We start from the raw sequence: 27,239 nt of genomic DNA, 5'->3' as shown, positions 1-27,239 counted from the left end.
AATGGGATTCTCAGCGTATTGGCAGGGTAGATGCTGAGAGGTTGTTTCCCCGTGTGGGAGAGTCTGGGACCAGAGGACATAATCTCAGAGTAAGGGAGTCACCCTTTTGAGACAGAGGTGAGGAGGAATTTCTTCTCTCAGAGGGTAGCGAACCTGTGGAATTCTTTACCACAGAGGGCTGTAGAGGCTGGTTGTTAAGTATGTTTGAGGCTGAGACAGACAGATTTTTAATCCAGAAGGTTATGGGGATAAGGCGGGAAAGTGGAGTTGAGGATTATCACATCAGATCAGTCACGATCTTATCGAACGGTGAAGCAGATTCGATGGGCCGAATGGCCTACTTCTCCTCCTACATCTTATGACATCAGAGCTGAAGCAGGCCACTCGGCCCCTCGAGCCTGCTACCCCAATCAATACGGTCAGGGCTGATCTGATTGTCACTTCAACCCCACATTCCTGCCGACCCCCAGTAACCTTTCACCCACCCCCGCCCCCACCTTGTTAATCAAGAATCTATCTAGCTCTGTATTAAAGATATTCAAGGACTCTTATGGAATGGCAGAGCAGACTCGATGGGCTGAATGGCCTACATCTGCTCCTACGTCCTGTGGTCCTTGACTGATTTGCTTTGAGAAATGTTAAGGTTGTGAAGGATGCTATTTAAAAACAAGTTTGTGTTTTATTTCTAACTGGGGGGGTGGGGTGGGTGGCTATGGGTGGGGTGGGTGCTGCCTGGGGCTCGTGGATTCAGACACATAAGTACAGAGGCAGGGTATTTCGAAGGGGAGCAGAAGAGAGGAGATAAAACCCGGTGGACAAAATTATTCAAATCGTAAATGTAACTTAATGTGATCAGTGTTAACTCAGTTGTTGGCTCATTGAGTAAAACTATTTCTAATTTGGCACCAATTGTGACTGAATCTGTAATTCCATTCTTCTGTAATCTTCCATCCCTCCTGAATAGTTTTTCAATTTTATTTCAATTTGCCTTCTTACTGAAACTTTTTTCCCTGCTCCTTGGCTCCTTCCTAAGCTCAGATACCCAATCACGGAGGTGTATAACATGGAAGGAGCCCGTCCCATTCATTATTGCAGTGCCACCTCTTTGAAAGAGCGATCAAATTAATTCCACCCTCGCCCCCACTCTGCCCCTCCTCAGGTGGCAAAATGGTTAGCACTGCTGCCTCACAGTGTCAGGGACCTGGGTTCGATTCCAGCCTCGGATGACTGTGTGGAGTTTGCACATTCTCCCCGTGTCTGCGTGGGTTTCCTCCGGGTACTCCGGCTTCCTCCCACAGTCCAAAAGATGTGCGGGTTAGGTGGATTGGCCGTGCTAAATTGCTCCTTTGTGTCAAAGATGTGTAGGTCATGTAGGTTCACCATACTAAATTGTCCCTTAGTGTTCAAAGATGTGCAGGTTAGGTGGATCAGCCATGCTAAATTGCCTCTTGGTGTTTAAAGAACACAAAGAACAGTACAGCACAGGAACAGGCCCTTCAGCCCACCAAGCCTGCGTCAATTACATTGTCCTATCTAGACCAACCGCCTGCATCCCTCTATTCCCCACCTGTTCACGTGTCTATCCAGATAAGTCTTAAATGTTGCTAACATGTCTGCTTCAACCACCTGACCTGGCAGTGCATTCCAGGCCCCCACTACTTTCTCTGTAAAAACCTCCCTCGTACACCTCTGCTGAACCTTACCGTGAACTTGTGCCTTCTTGTCATTGTCATTTCTGGAAAAAGCTTCCAACTGTTCATTTTATCTATGCCCCTCATAATTTCATAAACTAACAGCCCGCCTCTCAGCCTCCGTCTTTCCAGGGAGAACAATCCCAGTTTATTTAATCTCTCCTCATGGCTAATACCCTCCATGATGTGGAGCCTCACTTACTGCACTGTCTGGAGACAATACACATCTCTTTAACCTGCGCTCAATGCTCCTTCCGCTCACATTGTTGGCCACTTTAAGACTTGAATAGCAGGTTAGGTGTAAAGATTTGCATTCTAATCAGTAACCTGTAAACTGTCTGTGCTGTTATATGCTCTGTCTGAGGCCAGTACTCTCCATTCACCTGACGAAGAGGGAAACCTCGAAAGCTTGTGTGTAATACCCTCCATACCAGGCAACATCCTGGTAAACTTTTTCTGCGCTCCCTCCAAAACCTCCACATCCTTCTGGCAGTCTGGCGACCAAAATTAGACACAGTATTCTAAATGTGGCCCAGCCAACATTTTATATAACTGCAACATAATTGGCCAACTCTTGTACTCGATGCCCCATCCGATGAAGTCAAGCATGCCATATGCTTTCTTCACCGCCTTTTCCATCTGTGCTGCCACTTTTAAGGATCTGTGGACCTGTACTCCCAGATCTTTGTGTGTCTCTGCTCCTGATGATTCTGCCATTTATTCTATAGCTCCCACCTTAATTGGATCGACCAAAATCACCTTTGTCTGGATTAAATTCTATCTGCCATTTCTCTGCCCAATTTTCCAGCCTATCTATATCCTACTGTATTCTCCAACAACCTTCATCGCTTTCCACAACTCCAGCAATCTTAGTATCATCTGCAAACCTGCTAATCAGACCAGCTACATTTTCTTCCAAAACAATGATATATATTACAAAGAGCAGACGTGCAGGTTAGGTGGATTGGCCATGCTAAATTGCCCCTTAGTGTCCAATGATGTGCAGATTAGGTAGATTAACCATGGTAGATGTGTGGGCTTACAGTGATAGAGGGGAGGGGAGGGCCTGTGTGGGATCCACTTCTGGAGAGTCCATGAAGCTACGATGAGTCAAATGGCCTCCTGCTCTGTAGACATGCTATTCTGACTTACCTGCGCATGTTTTGCGTATAGCAAGTGGGCCTGCTACACTAGGTGAGTGATATTTTAGCTCGTGGTCCAAGACAGCTCATTTAAGAGTTGGGGAGGTCAACTTGGGGCAGATTTTTGATCCAGAAGGAAAATAAAAATGTAATAAAACTTATTCCAAATTATAAATCAAAGAAAAAGGTTTAACAAAGGAACTTGAGGCCTCTCCCTGGGCCATTCCAAGTTTCCCACAATTTCCAACATCTTCTAATCCATACTGAGTCAGCTGGTCATCACATCATTCTGTCATTGGTTATGTGGTTTACTGACCCTTACAGTTTCTTACTGTTGGTTACACTACAACAGATTCAATATTATCACCAGTTACATTCGAACATAGATAGGCAGATCAGCCATATTTCTTGCACCACGCCCAGGGTTCGGTTAACTGCTGCCAATCTCCTGGGTGGTGGTGTTGTGGATTCTACCCATATTGTTGTTAAGACGAGCTGAGATTTTCAACAACTGCTTTCCATCCACCTGAGTGGTGTCGGCAGGATGACGCGTTTTACGCCATTGAGTGAGGTTATTTTTTTCCAATTGCTCGCTCACTCTGAAAGGTCTGGGGTCTGCAGTCTGAGCTGCCAGCCTTGTACATGGGGCAAACTTAAAGTGGAAACAAAAAATGGTAGGATGTGAATGCACCTTCTGGTGCAGGATGGCCTCATCCGGGACAGGAAAGTGACAGGAATGGAATGTGGGATGGTAACGCCCTGTGCAATATTAAAACCAGGGGAACTACAAAACCAACATTCTGTCCCGTTTTCCCAATGGTTTGTTAACGTGGCCTCCAAGGAGTCCAAGATGATGCCAGACTTGAACCTAGAGATTAACTAATGGCAGAGGGAAAATGCTACATTCAGCTTTGGGGCCACTGAGCTTTACGATACAATAATGGCATCGCGATTTGTCACTTCTGGTTGATATCAAGTGGCCCTTGTTGGCAAATGTGGGTGTAGGGACACCACGTGAGGACAGAGCTCTGTTTGCTTGGGAGGGATTACACGGTCAATGGCCTCACTCTTAGATTGATCGTTAGGGGGAGGCGATGGCCGAGTGGTTTTATCTCGAGACTATTAATCCAGAAACTCAGCTCATGTTCTGGGAACCCAGGTTCGAATCCCACCACAGCAGGTGTTGGAATTTGAATTCAATTAAAAATATCTGGAATTAGGAATCTACTGATGACCATGAAACCTTTTTCGGAAAAATCTATCTGGGTCACTAACGTAGGGGAGGAAATCAACCATCCTTACCTGGTCTGGCCTATATGTGACTCCAGACCCACCGCAATGCGGTCAACCCTCAGAAATGGGCCCCTCATATCAAGGGCAGCTGGGGAAGGGCAGTAGATGTTGGCCAGCCAGTGACCAAGGAAATAAAAGTGTAGAAGGGGTGGACAATATCCACAGGGACACTCACCCAACGAGAGGAAAAGGAACAAGCATGGAAAATGCTGGAAAATCTCTGCACATCTACGGGGCGAGAACGTGCCAACGTTTCGAATCTCGATGACCCTTCGTCAGAGCTATTCTCTCCCCACAGATGCTGTCAGACCTGCTGAGATTTTCCAGCATTTTCCGTTTTTGCTTCAGGTTCCAGCGTCCGCGGAATTTTGATTTTATCCAGAGAGGAGAAGGAAACTGGAGGATCAGAAGTTAACGATTGCCGATTAGTCCTGTCCTGTGCTGTCCGATATAACCGTATTAAAATGCACAATTAATCAAGTGTTAAGAAATGCCAGTGCAGTGAGGTATTGTCACTGTGTACGGAATGCGAGGCAAATCAATGTGGGGATTACACTGAGAAGCAGAAACAAAGGCCGAACAAGGTTTAAAGTGAAGTGGGGGGTATCAGCATTCATTAACTCTTGGATTTAATTAGCGTAAATAAAATCAGCCGAATCCTCATAAATAGGTTATTTTCTCGCAAAGGATCATTATCTGGCTTGTGGGTTCTGTCTGGTTCACACGGCTGACTAAAATGGCCAATTTGCTCATCACCCCCAGTGCATTGTGGTCCGCTTCACCGCCCATTTCTGTCACTCACTCAGGCATTCGCTCCGAGCCGGGACAATAGGGAACGCTGAGCATTAGCAGATGTAGCAAGACCCTCATTATCGAGAGGTGCCTGGGAGTCTGCCAGCTCCTCCGTTATAATGAGAGCTATTTTGTAGGCAAGGTGCATTCGCCTCAGCTCCCTCTGTCCATCATGCCAGCTCATTAGCCTGGGTGAAACTTCTATTAATACACAATTCCAGTGCTAGTGAGGGACATAAGCCGACATGGCAGGCAGCCTTAGATTTATCCGTTGCCACTGGCAACCTCCCTCCTTACCAGACAAGTGTAATTTTCTCCCAAAGTGAAGAACTGCCAATCGCGTACGCTGCCATTAGAGTCATAGATTCATAGAGGTATACACTTTGTACATGCAATTTGATCATGCTAAGGCAAGCCTAAGCACTTGGAGCTTTGCTGGTTCATTTCTTTAAAAGGGCGGCATGGTGGCAGAGTGGTTAGCACTGCTGCCTCACAGCACCAGGGACCCGGGTTCGATTCCCGGCTTGGGTCACTGGCTGTGCAGAGTCTGCACATTCTCCCCATGTCTGCGCGGGTTCCCTCCGAGTGCTCCAGACTCCTCGCGGAAGACGTTCTGATTAGGTGCATTGCTAAATTCTCCCTCAGTGTACCCGAACAGGCTCCGGAGTGTGGCAACTAGGGGATTTTTCACTTCATTGCAGTATTAATGTAATCCTACTGGTGACACTAATAAATAAACTTGAACCTAAAAAAAACTTTAACTTAAAAAGGAACTGGGATAATTATCCATCAGGACGGATGAATATCATGGAGGGTTGTCTCGATCACCCAGTATTTAATCAGTGGTGTCCCTTTGAACACGAGGAAGAGCTCATTTGAGGGTAATTTGCGCATAATCAAAGGTTTGTTTCACTGTGCCTGTGTAAGGTGTCTTGGGAGATGTTTGATTGGCATGGTGGCACAGTGGTTAGCACTGCTGCCTCACAGTGCCAGAGACCCGGGTTCAATTCCGGTCTCGGGTGACTGTCCGTGTGGAGTTTGCATGTTGTCCCCATGTCTGCACGGGTTTCTTCCGGATGCTCCAGTTTCCTCCCACAGTCCAAAGATGTGCAGGTTAGATTGATTGGCCGTGCTATATTGCCCTTAGTGAGGGTGAGGTTCGGCCAGCGTTTATTGCCCCTTGAACTGAGTGGCTCGTTAGGCCATTTCAGAGGGCAGTTGAGAGTCAACCACATTGCTGTGGCTCTGGAGTCACATGTAGGCCAGACCGGGTAAGGACGGCAGATTTCCTTCACTAAAGGACATGAGTGAACCAGATTGGATTTTTCCAACAATGGTTTCATGGTCATCAGCAGATTCTTAATTCCAGATTTCTTTTATTGAATTCAAATTCTACCAGCTGCCATGATGGGATTTGAATCCAGGTCCCCAGAACATTAGCTGAGTTTCGGGATTAATAGCCTAGCGATAATACCACTCGGCCATCGCCTCCCTGTTTTTAATCATTGCTTTCTCAAGGTCTGGAGTGGTTTCATCTACAGGCAGGTGAATACCAAAGAACATCCACTGTCTGGTCCTGTGCACAGAATATGCTCCAGAGTGATTAAGGGATCTGGTTCCAGTCTCACAACGTGTGCCGTGTTCAACTGAATTCAATGAATGTGGTCATTTCTGGGAAGATATTGGAAAGATGTGAACACAAAAGCTATCGTACTGTCGTAATGACACTAGCATCCTTCAAGGCAATCAGGTCTGGCCTCCTCTGCTCCCACACCAGATGGTGATACCTTAAACCATAAATCATAACCAACATATCGTTGCTATGAAGACCCAGCAAGCTACTTATGATGAAAGAGGTCACAGCTAGGCACAATGCAGTGTGCCAGGAGACAACAGTGGGTGGGCGGCCGTTCACAAGGGCCAGGCGCGGGTCTCCCGGGCACATTTTTTTAGCGCAATCAGCTCCGCTCTGTTCATTTGGAAATTGATTAGTGGGCTGGGACAGTTTTCTCCGGGCCCCCTAGCATCTCCCCCAACCCCGCTCGGGAGTGGTTCCCACCAGCAGGGTTTACAACTGCTCCCCACTAACAGGGAACAGGCATCCTCATCCTGCTGGTGGGGACAGAGGTCATTGAGGCCCCCCCTCCCCCCCCCCCCAGGATTCCCCCTTGAGTAGTACCAGCCTGGTAGTGCCAGCCTGGCACCTTGACAATGCCCACAGGGGTCCTAGCAGTGCCGGGGGGGGGGGGGGAAAGAGGGTGGGGGTGGGGCATATTGGGCAGTGGGTTTATTGGGTGTGATCAGTGGTGTAGGGGGGGGTGGGTGTGGGGGGATGGAGGGGGTCAGGGGTGGAGGGGGGATGGAAACCACTCTCACTCTGCCAGTGAGGTAAGTGGTAAGTGAGCTGCATGCTGATTGTGGATGGTCAGAAGCTTGTTCCCAGGGTGGAAGAGTCAATTACTAGGAGGCACAGGTTTAAGGTGTGAGGGGCAAGGTTCAAAGGAATGAGGCAACTTTTATTTTTACACATGGGTGCCTGGAACCCGCTGCCTGGGGGAGGTAGTGGAAGCAGATACAATAGTGACTTTTAAGGGGCGTCTGGACAAATACATGAACAGGATGGGAATAGAGGGATATGGTCCCCGGAAGGGTAGGGATTTTAATCAGTCGGGCAGCATGGTCAGTACAAGCTTGGAGGGGCCGAAGGGCCTGTTCCTGTGCTATAATTTTCTTTGCTCTTTGTTCTAACATCGACTGTGAGAGCCTCTGTGTCCAAAGTGACAATATTTCTTTTGTTTTTACTATTTGAAGTTGATGACAATTCTATTAATCTATAAATGATGAAGCATGTTCTATACTCCTTATGAAATATTCAGTGTGTATTAAATGTATTTAATCTTATTTATGGGGTCACGGTTAGTGAACAAGCCTCATTTCCATCTTGGGGTCCATTGAGATGAAGGAGGGGCGGTTATACAGCCCACTCACTAGCCTAGATTGCCCACCACTGATGTCACTCCTTCTTGACATGGCCAGTGGTAAGAGTGAGAGATTCCTGGCCAGCTACACTGCAGGAAGCAATAGCCAAATGCTGCAGGACTTTAGCAATCCAGTGTTAGCCATGGTCACCTGCAGGAGGAGGGTAAAGGGCCTGAGGAAAGTTTTGAGTATTGAGAACGCTGCTATTAATTTGGTAGCTGGTGTTAACCTATGGAATTCTCACCACAGAAAGCTGTAGTGGCCAGTTTGTTAGATACGTTTAAGAAGGAGCTTAGACATGACCCTTGTGGCTAATGGGGTCAAGGGGAGTGGAGAGGAGCGATGGCGCAATGGTTAGCACTGCTGCCTCATGGCACCAGGGACCCAGGTTCACTTCTGGCCTCGGGTCACTGTCTGTGCAGAGTTTGCACGTTCTCCCCATGTCTGCGTGGGTTTCCTCCCACAGTCCAAAGATACGCAGGTTAGATGGATGGCCTTGCTAAATTGTGATTAGTGTCAAGGGCACTAACAAGGCACGCGGATAGGGCTTGGATGGGATTATGTTTGGTGTAGCCTCGATGGGCTGAATGGCCTCCATCTTTGTTGTAGGGATTCCTCGATTCTATGAGAGAAAGCAGGGGTGGGATAGTACACGATCATATTGATGGTGGTGCAGGCTCAAACGGCCAAGTGGCCTACTCCTGCACCTATTTTCTATGTTTCGATGCTTCCGTGTTAACATCTGTTCTTGGAATGATTTACACCTTTTAAGGGGGTTACTCCAGCATTTCACATTCCCAAAGGACACCATCATTGTGTGGGACGGGGGTAGGATTTAGGACCACAACAATGAAGCCTGAGCAATACAAATTTTAACAACCTGCAAGTTCCAGGTTCAGGGCTATGGAAATCGGGCCTGGAATTCAGTGATTTTTATTTGGTGCCACTGAGGTATTTTACAGAATTCCATATCAATACTGCACCTAATAGGTCCACCTGTAAACAAAAAAACTTGGAAGGGAATTATTTACCTCATATTTGTGATCAGCCCTGATTTATTTCAATCTACTAATCCTGTTCGATCAAACAGCTTTATGTTAACATTCACCAGGTATCGATTAATCAGTTAGCCCTTCCTTTGCCTGCCAGGATTACAGTTATTGGCTGGACTCCATTGGCTGCCACTTGATGTCAAACTGCTTTCTAATTTTGTTTCAGGCCTAACGCTAATTTGTAAGCAAATAGCTTGGCTGAAATATCCCTGAGTGAGCAAAACCTCGGTGCACTTAATTAGCAAGCGCTCGACAAACGAAGGCCTGACTTTGAGACATATTGTTTTCTCGAAAGATGTCAACAAGGCAGGAAAAAGGCAGCGTTACCCTCAGCCCCCAGAGCTGGCAGAACTGTGCCAACAATCTGTCCCACTGGACAGCCGCCATTTTGTTTGGTGTGTGTGAGGAAATTAAATTGTAATTCGAGCTCTGGCCAAATATTTAATTCACTTTGTTCTGCAAGATTAAGGACCCTCATTTCAAATAAAGCACCAGGGAGTTGCTGGGACTTGTGGAACTATAGTTAAAAGCAGTTAAAAACTGCTGACGTGGAAATAAGTTACAACAAACAAAGGCAGGCAGTACAAGACTGTACTTACCTGAGGAAGGAGCAGTACTCCAAAAGCTTGTAATTTCAAATAACCCTGTTGGACTTCAACCTGGAGACTTCTCACAGAAAATATGGAAACAAGGCCTCATCGAGGTCAGCAGTTGTGCATTCAGGAAGGAGGCTAATCTAACCTTGTGTCTGTTTCATAAACACTGCATTCCTGGCCTTGGGCACAGGATGAAACCTAGACAAGTTACCATGACAATTACCAAAAAAAAAGCTATGTTCACACATTACACTAATGAAGGAGGTGGTTTTCTATTGGGTAAGAAAGGGCAAAAAAGCTATGCTATGATTGGTGGACTGTGTATGCAAATAAAGGATTAGGGAGTTGCTTGCTTCTCATTTGCTGGAATTAACTAGAACTGCTAATTATCTATGAATCTCCAGAACAGCATCGTGCATTCACTGTTTCTGTTCTCCTTGTTAGCAAGTGATAAAAGCTTAGGAGATTTGAGTACTCATTGTATATTGTCTGGTTAATCCTCAATAAGAGTGAGGTGAATTGTTGCCTGTACAAGTCAGCCACATAGTTCCCTAAAACAGGATCATTCCCAGTATGGAGAACAGTGTTGTTTGTAAGTTCCAACTTGGGATGTGAGCATTGCTGGCAAAATCAGCATGTCGAATTGCATTTGAGAGGGAAGTGGGAGAGCCATGAGTTAGGAAGGAACCTTGGTGAGTTGCTGCAGCTAGTGCACCTTGTAGATGGTACACACTGCTCTCACGGTGCACCAGTAGTCCAGGGTGTGAATGTTTAAGGTGAGGGAGACCATGTTCGTCAAATAGGCTGCTTTCTCTGGATGGTATTGAGCTTCCTGAGTGTTATTGGACTTGCACCCATCCAGGCAAGTGAATCATAAAATTCCTACAGTGCAGAAGGAGGCCATTCAGCCCATCGACAACAAATTCATCCAAGCCCAATCTCCATAACCCCACATATTAACCCCGTTAATCCCCTGACACTAAGGTCAATTTAGCTTAGCCAATCAACCTAACCCGCACATCTTTGAACTGTGGGAGGAAACCAGAGTACCGGAGGAAACCCACGCAGGCACAGGGAGAACGTGCAGCCTCCACACAGACAGTGGCCGAGGCCAGAGTTGAACCTGGGGTCCCCACATTCCAAAATATTTAACTGACTGCAAAATCATTTGGACCACCCAGGGTTTACGTACAAATGTCAGTTCATAAATTTTATTTCTTCCGTACATTTCAGAAGTGGGGGGTGGGGTTGCTGTTGGTATCTAAAAGAAATGGAGTGGATTAATGATTAGGATGTTGACCAGTGATGGGCAATCTTGGCTAGTGAGTGGCCCTCCTTCAAATCAGTGAGCCCCAGAGTTGAAATGGGACTTGTTCACTAACCGTGACCCCATGAATAAGATTAAATATATTTAACACCCACCATTATGGGCGGCACGATGACACAGTGGTTAGCACTGCTGCCTCACAGTGCCAGGGACCCGGGTTTGATTCCCAGCTTGGGTGACTGTCTATGCAGAGTCTACACGTTCTCCCCGTGTCTGTGCGGATTTCCTCCGGGTGCTCCGGTTTCCTCTCACAGTCCGAAAGACATTCTGGTTAGGGTGCATTGACCATGCTGAATTCTCCCTCAGGGTACCCAAACAGGCGGCAGAGTGGGATTTTCACAGTAACTTCATTGCAGTGTTAATGTAAGCCCACTTGTGACACGAATAGATTTTTAAAAATCATGACAAGTTGTAGAAAATACTTTACCACACATATATTAATCTCACTATTAACTTCAAATAGTCAAAGAAAGAGAGATATTGACACTTTGGACACAGAGGGAACATACGGCTCTCAGAGTCAGTGTTGTGAGCAATCAGCACACATCTCATTTCACTTGCTCTTGCTTTATGTACGAATCACTTCAGTCACAACAGGAGGAAAGAAACTACACGGACGGGAATCATCAAAATGTGGTAACTCTGCGCGTGCGCAATGGTCAACACAATGTCTTGTGGGGGGCTGTACTCAGAACCCTGATGGGCTGCATATGCCCCCACCCCCCCCCAAACCCACCCCACTCCCACCCGCCCAGACTACAGGCTGCCCACCACTGAGTTGGACCCATTGTCAGAACATGTTTCGATGTTTCTGTTCTTGGAATGATTTACACCTTTTAAGGGGTTATTCCCAAAGGACACCATCATTGTACGGGACGGGGGGGGTAGGAATGAGGACTACAACAATGAAGCCTGAGCAATTCAAATTTTAACAACCTGAAAGTTTCAGTTTCAGGGCTACGAGCAAATGTTTATGAAAATCAGGCCTGGAATTCAGTGATTTTTATTTGATGCCACTGAGGTATTTTACAGAATTCCATATCAATACTGCACCCAATTGGTCCATCTATAAACGAAACTTGGGGAGGAAATATTCACCTCACATTTGTGATATGAATCTGTGCTCAGATGTTTGCTTGTACCTGTTCTTTTAAGGACTGATTGTTCCAGAATGTTCCTACCTTGTTTCACGCCAACTTTTATTTTTCCATTTTTCCCACTTTTCCCCATTCCCTCTGACTTTTCACCGCGTTAGCCATTTGTTTATCCTTTTCATCCTTCTTCCGCCCCCCCTCTCCAGTGAGGTGACCATCTCTGACACCAGCCAGCTTTGTGCTTTTCCAAATAGCGATAGGAAGGTCACTGAATGCATTAAATTCCCCTCAGAAACCGGGCTCTTTTCCAGCACTCATTTATCTTACAATTTTCGTTCTACACTCGAAACGTCACCCCGACCCATTTTCTTTCCAGATTGACTTGCTCTGTTTCTCCGGTGTTTCATGTTAGATTTTCAGCAATGGCTATTTTTAATTTGGAAAGGAAAGGAACTAGGAAGGAAGACTTAGAATCATAAAATCCTACAGTGCAGAAAGAGGCCATTCGGCCCATCAATTCTGCATCAACCACAATCTCACCCAAGCCCTATCCCGCACATTTACCCTATTAATCTCCCTAACCTACACATCTTGAGTCCTTAAGGGCAATTTAGCATGGCCAATCCACATAAGCTACACATCTTTGGACCCGAAGGGGCAACTTACCATGGTCAATCCACCTAACCTACACATCTTTGGACACTTAGGGGCAATTTGGCATGGTCAATCCACCTAACCTACTCATCTTTGGACTCTAAGGGACAATTTAGCATGGACAATCCACCTAACCCACACACCTTTGGATATTATGGGACAATTTACCATGGCCAATCCACCTAACCTAAAGTAAACTTATTTATTGGTCACAAGTAGGCTTACATTGACATTGCAATGAAGTTACTGTGAAAATCCCCTAGTCGCTACACTCTGGCGCCTGTTCAGGTACCTGAACAGGGAGAATTTAGCACGGCCAACGTACCTAACCTACACATCTTTGGAGCATGGGAGGAAACCGGAGCACCCAGAGGAAAGCGCGCAGACACAGGGAGAATGTACAGACAGTCACCCAAGGCCTGAATTGAATCCGGGTCCCTGGGGCTGTGAGGCAGCAGTGCTCACCACTGTGTCACCTTCACTCTTGCATTTATATAGCCCCGTTCAGCACTCCAGGAGCCCTCGCCCTCAAACACTTTACAACCAATGGAGTACTTTTGAGGTGTAAGAAACGTTGAACATAACTCTGTACACAGCAAGATCCCACAAGCAGCCATGTGATAATGATCAAGTAATCTACCATAGCTGAGGGTTGAGGGACAGCTATTGAGGCAGGAAACCCGGGAGAGGATAAATTCTTTGAAATGGAAATGGGATCTTTTAAGACATTCTGTGAGGGAAGATGGGACCACGATTTAATGTTTCACCCAATAGCTCATATGTACTCCTTTTTAATATTCATTGATGGCACATGGGTGTCACTCGCTGGCCTGTATTTATTGCCAATCTGAAGTTGCCGAGGGCAGTTGAGAGTCAACCACATTGCTGTGGAGTGTCATGTAGGCCAGACCAGGTAAGGACGGCAGATTTCCTTCCCTAAAGGACATTAGCGAACCAGATGGGTTTTTCTAACAATGGTTTCATGGTCATCAGTAGATTCTTAATTCCAGATTTTTTGTTTGTTGAATTCAAATTTCTCCACCTGCTGTGGCGGGATTCGAACCCGGGTTCCCAGAACATTAGCTGAGTTTCTGGATTTATAGCCTGGTAAAAAGTCTGACAACACCAGGTTTTAGTCCAACCGATTTATTTGATAGTAAACGCACAAGCTTTCGGGTTAGTCCCTTCGTCAGGTGAATGGAGAGTTCTGGCCTCAGACAGAGCATATAAAGCACAGACAGTTTAGAGATTACTGATTAGAATGCGAATCTTTACACCTAACCTGCTGTTCAAGACCTGAAGTGGCTGACAATGTGAGTGGAAGGAGCACTGACCACAGGTTAAAGAGATGTGTATTGTCTCCAGACAGTACAGTAAGTGAGGTTTTGCAAACCCAGGCAAGTCACGGGGGTTACAGATAGTGCGACATGAACCCAAGATCCCTGTTGAGACCGTCCTCATGTGTGCGGAACTTGGCTATCAGTCTCTGCTCAGCGACTCTGCGCTGTCGTGTGTCGTGAAGGCCACCTTGGAGAATGCTTACCCGAAGGTCAGCCAAGTTCCGCACACATGAGGACGGTCTCAACAAGGATCTTGGGTTCATGTCACACTATCTGTAACCCCCAACACTTGCCTGGGTTTGCAAAACCTCACTCACTGTGCTGTCTGGAGACAATACACATCTCTATAACCTGTGATCAGTGCTCCTTCCACTCACATTGTCGGCCACTTCAAGACTTGAACAGCAGGTTAGGTGTAAAGATTCGCATTCTAGTCAGTAATCTGTAAACTGTCTGTGCTTTATATGCTCTGTCTGAGGCCAGAACTCTCCATTCACCTGATGAAGGGACTAACCCCGAAAGCTTGTGCGTTTACTATCAAATAAATCGGTTGGACTAAAACCTGGTGTTGTCAGACTTTTTACTGTGTTTACCCCAGTCCAACGCCGGCACATCCACATCATTTATAGCCTGGGCCATCTCCCGCTCCTTCAGTGCTGCACTACAGTGTCAGCCAAGATGTTGTGCTCATGTGTCTGGACTGGGGTGCGATCATTCTTAATGAATTAATCTATGCGCTGGAATGATGATACCTGATCTGAGGATTCCAGCTATTAACACTGAATAATTCATGGCTGTTACATGCAAAGTAGTTCTATAATAACCTCAGCTTTGTTGCTGCTTTGGTGTTCTGCAGGTCAGATTTCACCACACCAGAAGCCCCACTGCCTGTGCATACGATAGCTAACTCAGAGGCTGGGAATTTTTGCAGCATTTATCTCACCTCCTGAACCCCCAAAGCCTATCCGCCATCTACAAGGCACAAGCCAGGAGTGTGACGGAATAATCTCCACTCCAGGGAAGTAGGGTGGCACAGTGGTTAGCACTGCAACCTCTCTGCACCAGGGACCTGGGTTCAATTCCCGGCCTCGGGTCACTGCTTGTGTGGAGTTTGCACGTTCTTCCCGTATCTGCGGATGTTTCCTCCGGGTGCTCCGGTTGCCTCCCACAGCCCAAAAGACGGTGCCAGTTAAGTGCATTGGCCGTGCTAAATTCTCCCTCAGTGTACCCAAACAGGCACCAGAGTGTGGCAGCTAGGGGATTTTCACAGTGACTTCATTGCAGTGTTAATGTAAGCTTACTTGTGATACTAATAAATAGATAAGAGAAGACGGTGGTGAGCCCCTTTCTAGAATGGCCACAGCCCATGCGGTGTAGGTATACCCACTGTGCTGTTAGGGAGTGATGTGGGTATGCCGGCGTTGGACTGGCGTAAACACAGTAAAAAGTCTGACAACACCAGGTTTTAGTCCAACCGATTTATTTGATAATAAATCGGTTGGACTAAAACCTGGTGTTGTCAGACTTTTTACTGTTAGGGAGTTCCAGGATTTTGACCCTGCGACAGTGAAGGGACGGCAATATATTTCCAAGTCAGGATGGTGCGAGGCTTTGAGGGGAACTTGCAGGGGGTGATGTTCGCATGTGTCTGCTGCCTATTGTCCTGCTAGGGGATGGTGGTTGTGGGTTTGGAAGGTGCTGCTGAAGGAGCCTTGCTGGGTTCCTGCAGTGCATCTTGTAAATGCTACACACAGTGCGTCAGATGTGCACCAATTAGTCAAGGGAGAGTCAGAGGAGGCTACTTTAGCAATGGAAGGGTTTCCGCTTACCTTTTCTATCCCAAGCTGTGAGTTGGAGCCTCTCCCTTGGAGTATTTCCGGTGCCGTAAAGTTGTAAATGTCTCCGCCTGAGACATTGCTCCGAAAGGACAATCCCCCACTGGCTGACAGCAGCACTGACCACGGACAGATAATATAACTGAACGGAATGCCTGTGAAGCAAGAAAACGAGAATGGCAATGAGCTTTTGTTGAGCGAATTAATGCAACCTAGTCAGTCCTTTATTGAGACAGTGGGAACTCTCAGTACCCTGAGACGCTCAGTTTAGACAGAATGAAACCTTGATGGTGATGGGATTTATTGTACACCAAAACGCCAAACAACATCAAAACTAGAATTAGGATTAGTAGGCCATTCGGCCCTTTGAGACTGCTCCACCATTCATTTTGATCATGGCTGATCATCAAATTCAATATCCTGACCCCCCCACTTCCTCCCATATCCCTTGATCCCTTTAGCCCCTCGAGCTATGTCTAATTTCTTCTTGAAATCACACAATGTTTTGCCTTAACTTTCTGTGGTAGTGAATTCCACACATTCACCACTCACTGGGTGAAGAAACCTCTCCTCACCTCAGTCCTAAAAGGTTTACCCCTCATCCTCAAACTATGACCCTAGTTCTGGACTCCCCCAGCATCAAGAGCACTCTTTCTAATTGTGTTAGAATTTTATAAGTTTCTATGAGATCCCCTTTCACTCTTCTAAACTCCAGTGAATATAATCCTAACCAATTTAGTCTCTCCTCATATGAGAGACCTGCCATTCCAGGAATCAGCCTGACAAACCTTCGTTGTTCTCGCTCTATAGCAAGGACATCCTTCCTCAAATAAGGACACCAAAACTATACACGATACTCCAGGTGAGGATTCACCAAGGTCCTGTACATTTGCAGCAAAACACCCCTATCCTTATATTCAAATCCTAAGGCCAACACACCTTCTTTACTGCCTCCTGCACCTGTGCGCTTACTATCAGCGACTGATGCACAAGGTGACCCAAAGATTGGTGACATCTTACTATGGTCCTGTGAAGCAGTGGTGTTCTGTTGGTACGACTGAGTATCTGAGGGATTCCCTCCCTTGAAAGTCATTAGTATCATCGCACAATACCGTTCTAGTATAATCTGCTCCCTGGTTGGTGACAGAACACATTGTTCCAAGGAAACATCCCAGAAACATTTGATTAATTCCTCATCATGGATCCTCTGCCGATCTAATTTTTCCAATCTATGCTCCCCACAATTATCACCGAATCTTTCTGACAAGCTCCCGTATACCCTGTCCTACCGTGCGATTACAATTAGGAGGCTTGTATCACTCCCACAAGTCACTTCTTGCCTTTACCATTTCTTATCTCTGCCCAAATTGATTCCACACACTCGCTTTCTGAACTTTAGTCACCCCCTCTCTCTTCTGCTAACAGCATCATTAATTAACAGAGCCATCTCTCCAGATTCCTGTCCTCCCTGAGTGTCACATATCCTTCAAAATTATTTTTAGCTCCAGATTTATTCATTGAACTTAAACTCCATCAGTTGACATGGCAGGATTTGATTTGATTTATTTTTGTCACATATGTAGGTATACAGTGAAAAGTATTGTTTCTTGCACACGATAGACATAAAGCACACCGTTCATAGAGTACATAGGGGAGAGGGAGAGGAGAGGGTGCAGAATATTACAGTCATGGATAGGGTGTAGAGAAAGATCAGATTAATTGGAGGTAGGTCCATTCAAAAGTCTGATGGTAGCAGAGAAGAACATAGTGTTTCAGGTACAGATAGGGTGTAGAGAAAGATCAACTTAATGTGAGATAGGTCCATTCAAAAGCCTGACAGCAGCAGGGAAGAAGCTGTCCTTGAATCGGTTGGTATGTGACCTAAAACTTTTGTATCTTCTTCCCTGACAGAAGAAGATGGAAGGGAGAATGTCCAGGGTACGTGGGCTCTTTGATTATGTTGGCTGCTTTTCCAAGGCAGTGAGAAGTATAGATGGGAGGCTGCTTTGCGTGATGGATTGGGCTACATTCACAACAACAGAGGGGACAAGGTTCTGTTTTGCAGGGAGAACTGGCATTTCCTCGCTGTGGGGCTGAGATGGGTTACATTGATTGGCCATGCAAAATTGACCACAGTGTCAGGGGGGTTAGCAGGGTAAATGAGGGTTACGGGAATGGGCCTGGACGGGATTGTGGTCGGTGCAGACTCGATGGGCCAAATGGCCTCCTTCTGTACTGTAGGGATTCTATGAAGGTTGTGTTTTTTTTGTTCCCATGTTCCAGATTGTACTGAAAAATACGCTGCAAAAAATAGACAGTATGGTTTTTATTCATATAGGACAAGGGAGCCAAGATGTCTACTCCATCAAAGCTGCACATTAAAAAATGTTCAGTGTGACATTGAAGAGTATTCTTCCTAAGGGACTGTCCATTAGATCAACAGAGTTTTCTAGTTTAAAAGCAGCATTTTGATTTTGGGTCTCATAGAATCTCTGCAGTGCAGATGGAGGCCATTCGGCCCATGCACCAAAAAGAATCCCACCCAGGTCCTATCCCCATAACCTTATGCATTGACCCTAACTAATCACCCTGACACTAAGTGTCAATTCAGTTTGGCCAATCAACCCAACCCGCACACTTTTGGACTGTGGGAGGAATCCAGAGCACCCGGAGGAAACCCACGCAGACATGGGGAGAACGTGCAAACTTCGCACAGACAGTGACCCAAGCCAGAATTGAACTCTGGCACAGTGAGACGGCAGTGTGATGTGTTGGCATTTATGCAATGCAGGGGAAGCCAGCATTTTAAAAGCTGTGTACTATGCCACCATACCGCCCGTCTTTGTAGACAATGTCCACCTTCCGTATCCAAATGCAAAGGCTCAGAAAGGTAGGCAGTTGAAGAATTTATTTGGTTGTATGAAGATCTTGTCAGTACGGTTAAGTAATCATTCAAGAGGCTTGACCCCGGTCTCCTGCGTAATGTTCATTCCAAAATGGATGATGTTTATTGACAACAGTGTGTTCCAGAGTAAAGAATAAGACCCTTTATAAGACCCTTGTCAGGCCTCATTTGGAGTACTGTGCGCAGTTCTGGTCGCCTCACTATAGGAAAGACGTAGAAGCTATTGAAAGGGTACAGAGGAGATTTACATGGATGTTGCCTGGACTGGGAGGCATGCCTTATGAAGTTAGGTTGAGGGAGCTGGGACTCTTTTCCCTGGAGAGACGAAGGTTGAGAGGCGACTTGATAGAAGTTTATAAAATGTTGAGAGGAATAGATAGGGTGGATTCTCAGAGGCTATTTCCCCGGGTTGAAATGGTCGCTACGAGAGGACACAGATTTAAGGTGCGGGGAGGAAAGTACAGAAGTGATGTTAGGGGTAAGTTTTTCACTCAGAGGGTGGTGAGTGAATGGAATCGGCTGCCGTCAGTGGTGGTGGAGGCGAACTCGCTGGGGTCTTTTAAAAGACTTCTGGATGAGTATATGGGGTTTAATGGGATTGGGGGTTATAGATAGGTCTATAGATTGGTAGGTGTTGATGTGATCGGCGCAACTCGTGGGCCGAAGGGCCTGTTTGTGCTGTAGTGTTCTATATTCTATGTTAATGCTGAAAGGATACACACGGTCAACATTTCACACAGCCCTTGTCCTTCTCACCTGTATTTTGTTTTACCCAGACCACTATTTGTTGACCATCCCTAATTGTGCTTGAACTGAGTGGCTTGCTAGTTCATTTCAGAGAGCAGTTAAGAGTCAAGTGTCCAAAGATGGGTAGGTTAGGTGGATTAGCCATGGTAAATGCATGGGGTGACGGGGACCCGGCATGCGGGTGTTGGGCCTGGCTGGGATGCTCTTTCGGAGAGTCAATGTGAGGTTTCTTTGCCTGATACAGAGTGGGCAGCACTCTTTCGGGATAAGGGCTAAATCTTTACCTGGGTGAAGCGTGACCTTTGAATCGCAGGAGGGCTGGTTTAAGCCTTTGAAACACTGGCTTCCCCAGCATAGCAACACATCACAAATACTTCTCTCAAAGTCTTCGATTTCCCCTCTGCACTGTACATGGCAGTCTGAGGACAAAACAATCTCCTCCCGAGGATCTTGGAGCTGCCATTATTTCCCCGTCAATCCGTAGATTCTGCACAAATCTCGACACCACAATCGCTGTGGAACTGGAACCGCTGGGACCGCTGTAATTCCTTCATCGGCCCCTGAGCCAGTTTCAGTTTTTAAGCCTTGTTGCGCAGACGGGGTCGATCTCAGGAACACAGCCAGAAAGAGCTGCTGTCTTGACGTTCCACGGGGGTCGTACCGCCAGCATGAAAAGATGACCTGGCCCGCTTCACACTCGGGGGTGGGGGGCAGCTGTTTAAGAAAGGAGCGATCGTTCGTCTCCTTCTCCGGGGGAGTAGGGAGGTGCAGAGACCCGGAACAAAAGCCTTTCATCCTGAAGGGCCTTTGCAATAAAAACCCCCGCGCAAATATTTTGACGAAGCCTCGAATGAGCTGCCGTACTTTCTACAAGAAAGGCTGCACACCGGTGCTGCTAAACGACCTTCCACTTTGTGCTTTGACAGCTTTGTACGTGTATTTAATGGATGGTGATTTCATGAATCATATTGTATCGGTTACAGTCACCAAGCTGCCATTTTCATGCACTGGAACGCTCAGTCTGGTGACAGTGATATTTCCAAATGGGAGGCTACTTTATATTGCCTGGCTTTCACAGTATTAAAGTCTGCCATAAATCTCTGGCCCTGGCGATCGGGCTGTGATTAAAGGCACAAAGCTGAGTGTGTGTTGGGTTGCTTTCCATCTCATCTGTGAGTGTCTCTTTGTGAAACTTTTGGAAGGTTTCACTTTGAGTGCAATAGGGGCAGACAATATGTCACTCTGCCACGACAGATACATTAAATACCACTTTAAACCTGGCAGACAGATCCACTTGGTTGTTAAAAAAAAAATGCTGCCTTGTGGGGTAAGTTCTCATCCAGGGCAGAATCTCTCTCCAGTGGCAAGATTGGAGTCAGGAATTGGTGGCATTCCGAAACACAGGTGGCACAGTGGTCAGCACTGCTGCCTCACAGCGCCAGGGACCCGGGTTCGATTCCAGCCTTGGGTCACTGTCTGTGCGGAGTTTGCACATTCTCCCCGTGTCTGCGTGGGTTTGCTCTGGTTGCCTCCCACACATCAAAGATGTGCAGGTTAGGTGGATTGGCCATGGTAAATTGTTCCTTAGCGTCCAAAGATGTGCAGGTTAGGTGGATTGGCCATGCTAGATTGCCCCTTAGTGTCAGGGGGATTAGCAGGGTAAATATGTGGGGTTATGGGGATAAGGCCTGGCTGGGATTGTGGTCAGTGCAGACTCGATGGGCCAAATGGCCTCCTTCTGCACTATATAGATTCTGTGATTCTATTCTATGATTTTCTGCAGGCTGAGGAATCTTTATCTGTAAATTCGAAAATAAAACACATCCCAAAAGACTTACTTTTTCCCCCATAATCCTGATCCATGGAATGCATGGAATCCCTACAGTGCAGAAGGAAGCCATGTGGCCCATCAAATCTACACTGACTCTCTGAAATAGCATCTTACCCAGGCCCACCCCCACCTTATCCCCATAACCGTACGCATTTAGCATGGCCAATCCACCTAGTCTACACAACTTTGGACACTAAGGGGCAATTTAGCACAGCCAATCTACCTAACCTGCACATCTTTGGACACTAAGGGGCAATTTAGCACAGCCAATCTACCTAACCTGCACATCTTTGGACACTAAAGGGCAATTTAGCACAGCTAATCCACCTAACCCGCACATCTTTGGACTGTGGGAGGAAACCGCAGCACCTAGAGGAAACCCACACAGACACGAGGAGAATGTGCAAACTCCACACAGACAGTGTCCCGAGACGGGAATCGAACCCAAGTCCCTGGAGCAGTGAAGCAGCAGTGCTAACCACTGTGCTACCATGCTATCGTGCTGAACAGGCCTATGGGTGGGGCTTAACGTGCCCGAAACACTGCAGCTCCATTTGGCGCCTCCAACTGCGCACGCGCAGAAAAAATACGACAGAATACCGTTCTCCTGCCACCTCCCTCCTGTCCTGGATAATGCCTCCCCCTGGTCCCTACAGACATTGCCACATTCCCACAACATTACTGACCCCCTTATCCCCCCCCCGCAAGCCCCCGTCACCCAGACCAATCACAGCCCCTCCCCCCTTTTCCCCACTGATCTCAGGCAGAGTGATCCACCATCCCCCTTTTCCCCTGCCAATCTCAAGCAGAGTGGCAGCGGACCCCGCTCCCCCCCTCCCCCACTGATCTCAAGCAGGGTTACAGTGGCTCCCCTTCCTCCTCGCTGATCTCAGGCAGAGTGGCAGCGATTCCACCACCCCCACCCCCACCTCCACCTCCACCCGCTTTCCACCAATCTCAAGCAGAGAGCTGTTGGACACTTGGCACCCAAGTCGGAACATTGCGCCGATTCTGGTTGGGCGAACACGGTGGTAAAGGGGGAAGTGCTGGTAAAATTGGAGAGGCAGTCCATTAAGTCAATTTAAATGCATTTAACTGGAACGTCGCACCCATTTCAGGCACGGTTCCTATCGTGGCCATTTTCAGGCTTGGTAAAGGGGGGACTGGCATGGAGATGGGCATAGATCACATTACACACCTCACGCCCGACTTTACCAAGCTTTTGTGCCTGAAAACAGGCATAACGCGATGATAAAATTAGTAAAATGGTAAAATGCCCTGAGGGGCAATTTAGCATGGCCAATCCACCGAACCCAACATACTATTGGACAATGGGAGGCAACCGGAGACCCAAAGGAAACCCACGCAGACACGGGGAAACCCTTTTATCTGTGCTTTCCCCAGTGTTCCTGCATCAATTTTTTGTAATTCGGAGTGAGGCTGCACGCAGTGTTGGAATATCAAGAGACTCGCTGCCAGTTTCACCGTGCCACCCGTGTATTAAATAATACATTGTTTTGAATAATTGCCACAGTATGTTCCATTCTGAACTGTGCAATATGCCCAGAGCCAATGGGGCATGCATTATTGATAACAACTCGCGGTTGTCATGGAACAGTCAGATTTGTCTGGCTGAAAATGTCAGTGTTATCAACAATATTATCACCGGCAGTTTCTGCTGTGCGTAAAGTTCCAAGACAATCACTGCAGCCTGTAAGGTCGCTGAGTGGACTTTTCTATTTCCACTTGCTCAATGAGCCGTTGCATTCTTTCCCTGCTCCCTCTCGCTTGCACCTTAACCAACAGCCTCCCAACGTGTCTGTCTTTCGATTTCCTCCTTCCTGCAGATTGTACTAATCATAGAATCCCTACAGTGCGGAAGGAGGCCATTCGGCCCATTAAGTCTGCACAAGCAATGATCCACCCAGGCCCTTTCCCATTTGAGGCACGGTGGCACAGCGGTTAGCACTGCTGCCTCACAGCGCCAGGGACCTGGGTTCAATTCCCGGCTCAGGTCACTGTCTGTGTGGACTTTGCACATTCTCCCCATGTCTGCACGGGTTTCCTCCGGGTGCTCCGATTTCACCCCACAGTCCAAAATACGTGTTGGTTAAGTGCACTGTCCACGCTAAATTCTCCCTCAGTGTACCCCAACAGGTGCTGGACTGTGGCAACAAGGGCAATTTCACAGTAACTTCACTGCAGTGTTAATGTAAGGCTTACTTGTGACTAATAAATAAACTTTAACTCCACATTAAGTCCCTCTAACCTACACATCCTGGGACACTAAGGGGCAACTTAACCCACACATCTTTGGACTGTGGGAGGAAACCGGAGCACCCAGAGGAAACCCACACAGACATGGGGAGAATGTGCAGACTCCACACAGACAGTGAGCCAAGTTGGGAATTAAACCCGGATCCCTGGCATTGTGAGGCAGTAGTGCTAACCACTGTGTCACCGTGCCGCCCCCTTACTTTAAAAAAGAACCACACAGGGACTGTGCCAAAAGATTGGATGAAAGTTGTACCTAACTGCGAAAGTGAGTTGCTGTCTATGGGGGAGATATTGTTGAGAGTTGTGTGTAACCCAGTCCTTATTGTGGTGTACCACTACAGCGTTCCTTCTCACATCCGCCCTCTTTTCGGTCTGCACGGGTTAGCTTTAGTCTTTAGCTCAAGTTTCCCAAGGAAAACAAGGTGTTAATGATTTACCTGCGCACTTGTTAATCCTGCTGAAGGACACAGTGTGTACTTCATTCCATGGATACGTACTTTGAACTTTAGCAAGGAGGTCCTTGAGATTCTGCAGACGTTCAGCCCTTTCCAAGCATGTAGCTCTGGGGACACATTGGAGATCTTGTTCTAGGGTACAGGGTGTTCTATCGCGATCACAGCATGCACTAAGGTGCCATGCTGTTCAGTAAATCCATAATGGTGACAATAAGCACGTGAGCCTCCTCACACCCTCCTTCATCAAACCCCCACCAACCCATGGACCTGGTCTCTCACTCTTTCCAAGTATTTTCTCAATGTCCAAAGCAGTTCTTCCGTGTAAGGCTTGTGGTGGGGAACCTTCAGGCCAAGTTTTCTACATTTGATTTGGATCGGAGAACCATAGAATCCCTACAATACGGAAAGAGGCCATTCGGCCCATCGAGTTTGTACTGACTGCAATCCCACCCAGGGTAACCCAACACATTTACCCTGCTAATCCCCCTGACACTAGTGGGCAATTAAGTACAGCCAATCCACCTAACCCGCACATCTTTGGACTGTGGGAGGAAACCGGAGCACCCGGAGGAAACCCATGCAGACACGGGGAGAATGTGCAAACACCGCACAGACAGTGACCCAAGCTGGGAGTTGAACTCGGGTCCCTAGAGCAGTGAGACAGCAGTGCTAACTACTGTAAGAAGTCTCACAACACCAGGCTAAAGTCCATCAGTGACAAAGGGGCAGCCAGCGCTCCAAAAGCTAGTGGCTTTTGCTACCAAAAAAAACTGCTGGACTTTAACCTGGTGTTGTGAGACAGTGTTTACCACAGTCCAACACCAGCGTCTCCATATCAGGAGCCAAAGTATCCATTCCCCTCGGCGGGATAAAGTGGGCAAATTTGGCGGAAAATCCGACCTGTGTTCTTCTCTCGGCAAACAAGCACACGTGTACTCAAACCGATTGATTGGTCAAGGACAGCGTGGCTGAATGTCCAGTTTATGTGATAAATGCAACCCTCCCACCCACCTCCTTCTGCCCCAACTCCCTCCTGGTAATAAAGTTGAACAAAGAGAGCAGTAAGAGACTCAGAGAGGATGAGGAGTGTGTGAGGACCCTGGGTCTGTACTCAACGGAGTTTAGGAGGCTGAGGGGGGATCTTATTGAAACTTACAGAATACTGAAAGGCCCGGATAGAATGGACGTGGAGAATATGTTTCCATTAGTGGGAGGGACTGGGAACCGAGGGCACAGCCTCAGAGTGAAAAGACTGACATTTAGAACAAAGATGAGGAATTTCTTCAGCCAGAGGGTGATAAATCTGAGGAATTCATTGCCACAGAATGCAGTGCAGGTCAGGTCATTGAGTGTATTTAAGACAGAGATAGATAGGTTCTTGACTGGTAAGGGTGATCAAAGGTTACAGGGAAAAGGCGGGAGAAGTTAAAGCTGTTAAAGTTCATTTATTAGTCACGTACTAATTATTCCACACAAACAGTGACCCAAGCCAGGAATCGAACCCAAGTCCCTGGCACTATGGGGCAGCAGCGCCAACCACTGTGTCACCGTGCTGCCCAGTACATGTCCCTAATGTCAGAATTCCCAGGGTGAGGCAGTTGCCATCCTGCGGTCAAGCCCCTATGCCCAGTATTGGTGCTGTTGGAATGCCATCTTCCGTAAGGAAGCAGGCTCTGTCAGAGTGCGCTGGGGAAAGCTAACATGCCAGCAATGTTCAGTTCAGCTGGCATGGGGGTGGGACTGATGCATTGATGCCCTGATATGAGGCTGGCATCTAATTCCAGAGGGCACCTTTACACCGATGGCACTGGGTGCATTCAATTTGGGAATTGGAAGTGACAGAGAGGGAGATGGAGCCCCTCCACCTTACCTGCTGAAAATTCCTTCTGGAAATCCGATTGAATTAGCCAATTAACTTGAAGCTTGACCCTAAGACTGTAAGATATAGGAGTAGAATTATGCCATTCGGCCCATTGAGTCTGCTGCACCATTCAATCATGGCTGATATGTTTCAATGGTTCGCATTGCTACCTCACAAGGGCAGGGACCTGAGTTCGATTCCCGATTTGGGTGACTGTGCGGAGTCTGCATATTCTCCCCATGTCTGCATGGGTTTCCTCCAAGTGCTCCGGTTTCCTCCTACAGTCCAAAAGATGTGCTGGTTAGGTGCATTGGCCATGCTAAATTCTCCCTCAGTGTACCCAAACAGGCGCCGGAGTGTGGCGACTAGGGGATTTTCACAGTAACTTCATTGCAGTGTTAATGTAGGCCTAATAAACTAAAACTAAAACCCAAGCAACTAATGGTGTAGCAACAAAGCTGGTTCCCTGAGTCAAAACATCCTTTATGTTTCTGTAGTTCTGTTCAGGAAGCGTGGAGTTCTCACCACAGAGAGGGAGCTACCTACTCCTTGATATCTGAGCAGCTTTGTATGGTAATATAGAGAGTATTTTCAGTGTAACAAACGAAACCAGCAGTCCACACAGGCAGACAGGCGTCTCCAGGAACCTGTCGATAATCTGTAGAATGAGTAACACAGATCTAATGTACAAAGAACCAGCCAAATGCAATGCAGGCATAAATAGTTTACGAAGAAATATTATACTCGATCTGGAATTTTTATTTGTGACAAACAATTTGTGGTATTTGGACCTCTGGACTCCTAATCGCTAATACAGCGGAGGAATCTGAAGGCAAAGTTTCCACAATCACAGATAAAGGCCAGCAAAGTGTGGTAACCAAGTGACAGGAAACGTGAGGTAAACCAAGGCCAACGCCTTTTAAACTTGAACGCTTAATCTATGATAGATGGCTGACAATTCTACACTGGTCATAAAAGACTTACAGCTTTGGGAAACATCATAACTGAGATATATATATGGCCGGCATGGTGACACAGTGGTTAGCACTGCTGCCTCACAGCGCCAGAGACCCAGGTTCGATTCCAGCCTCGGGTCATTGTCTGTGTGGAGTTTGCACATTCACCCCATGACTGCCTGGGTTTCCTCCGGGTGCTCCGGTTTCCTTCCACACTCCAAAGATGTGAGGTTAGATGGATTGGCCGTGCTAAACTGTCCCTTAGTGTCCAAAGATGTGTAGATTAAGTGGAGTGGCCATGCTAAATTGCCCTTATTATTTAAAGATGTGTAGATTAGGTGGATTGGCTATTCTAAATTGCCCCTTAGTGTCCTAAGATGTGTAGGTTAGGCGCATTGGCCGTACTAAATTC

The 27,239-nt window shown here is 47.1% G+C and overlaps 1 protein-coding gene across 5 annotated transcripts in view; it reads right to left on the bottom strand.

Moving 5' to 3' along the window:
* The window catches only part of ptpn20 (protein tyrosine phosphatase non-receptor type 20), a 276,596-nt gene that overhangs the window by 220,171 nt on the left and 29,186 nt on the right, over nt 1–27,239 (bottom strand). For all 5 annotated transcript variants that reach the window (XR_013889733.1, XM_080215794.1, XM_080215796.1 and 2 more), the window contains exon 3: nt 15,790–15,950. Coding sequence is in view for 4 of the 5 variants with exons in the window: in XM_080215794.1 (XP_080071920.1) it covers nt 15,790–15,950 (161 nt within the window). In the remaining variant the exon portion in view is untranslated. The remainder of the gene's footprint in view (nt 1–15,789; nt 15,951–27,239) is intronic.

The sequence above is a fragment of the Carcharhinus amblyrhynchos genome, chromosome 31, assembly GCF_965287045.1.
Source record: "Carcharhinus amblyrhynchos chromosome 31, sCarAmb.v2.hapA, whole genome shotgun sequence".
NCBI classification, from domain to species: Eukaryota; Metazoa; Chordata; class Chondrichthyes; order Carcharhiniformes; family Carcharhinidae; genus Carcharhinus; species Carcharhinus amblyrhynchos.
The sequence above is the reverse complement of the archived record's forward strand: the minus strand, read 5'-3'. Positions and strand labels throughout refer to the sequence as shown.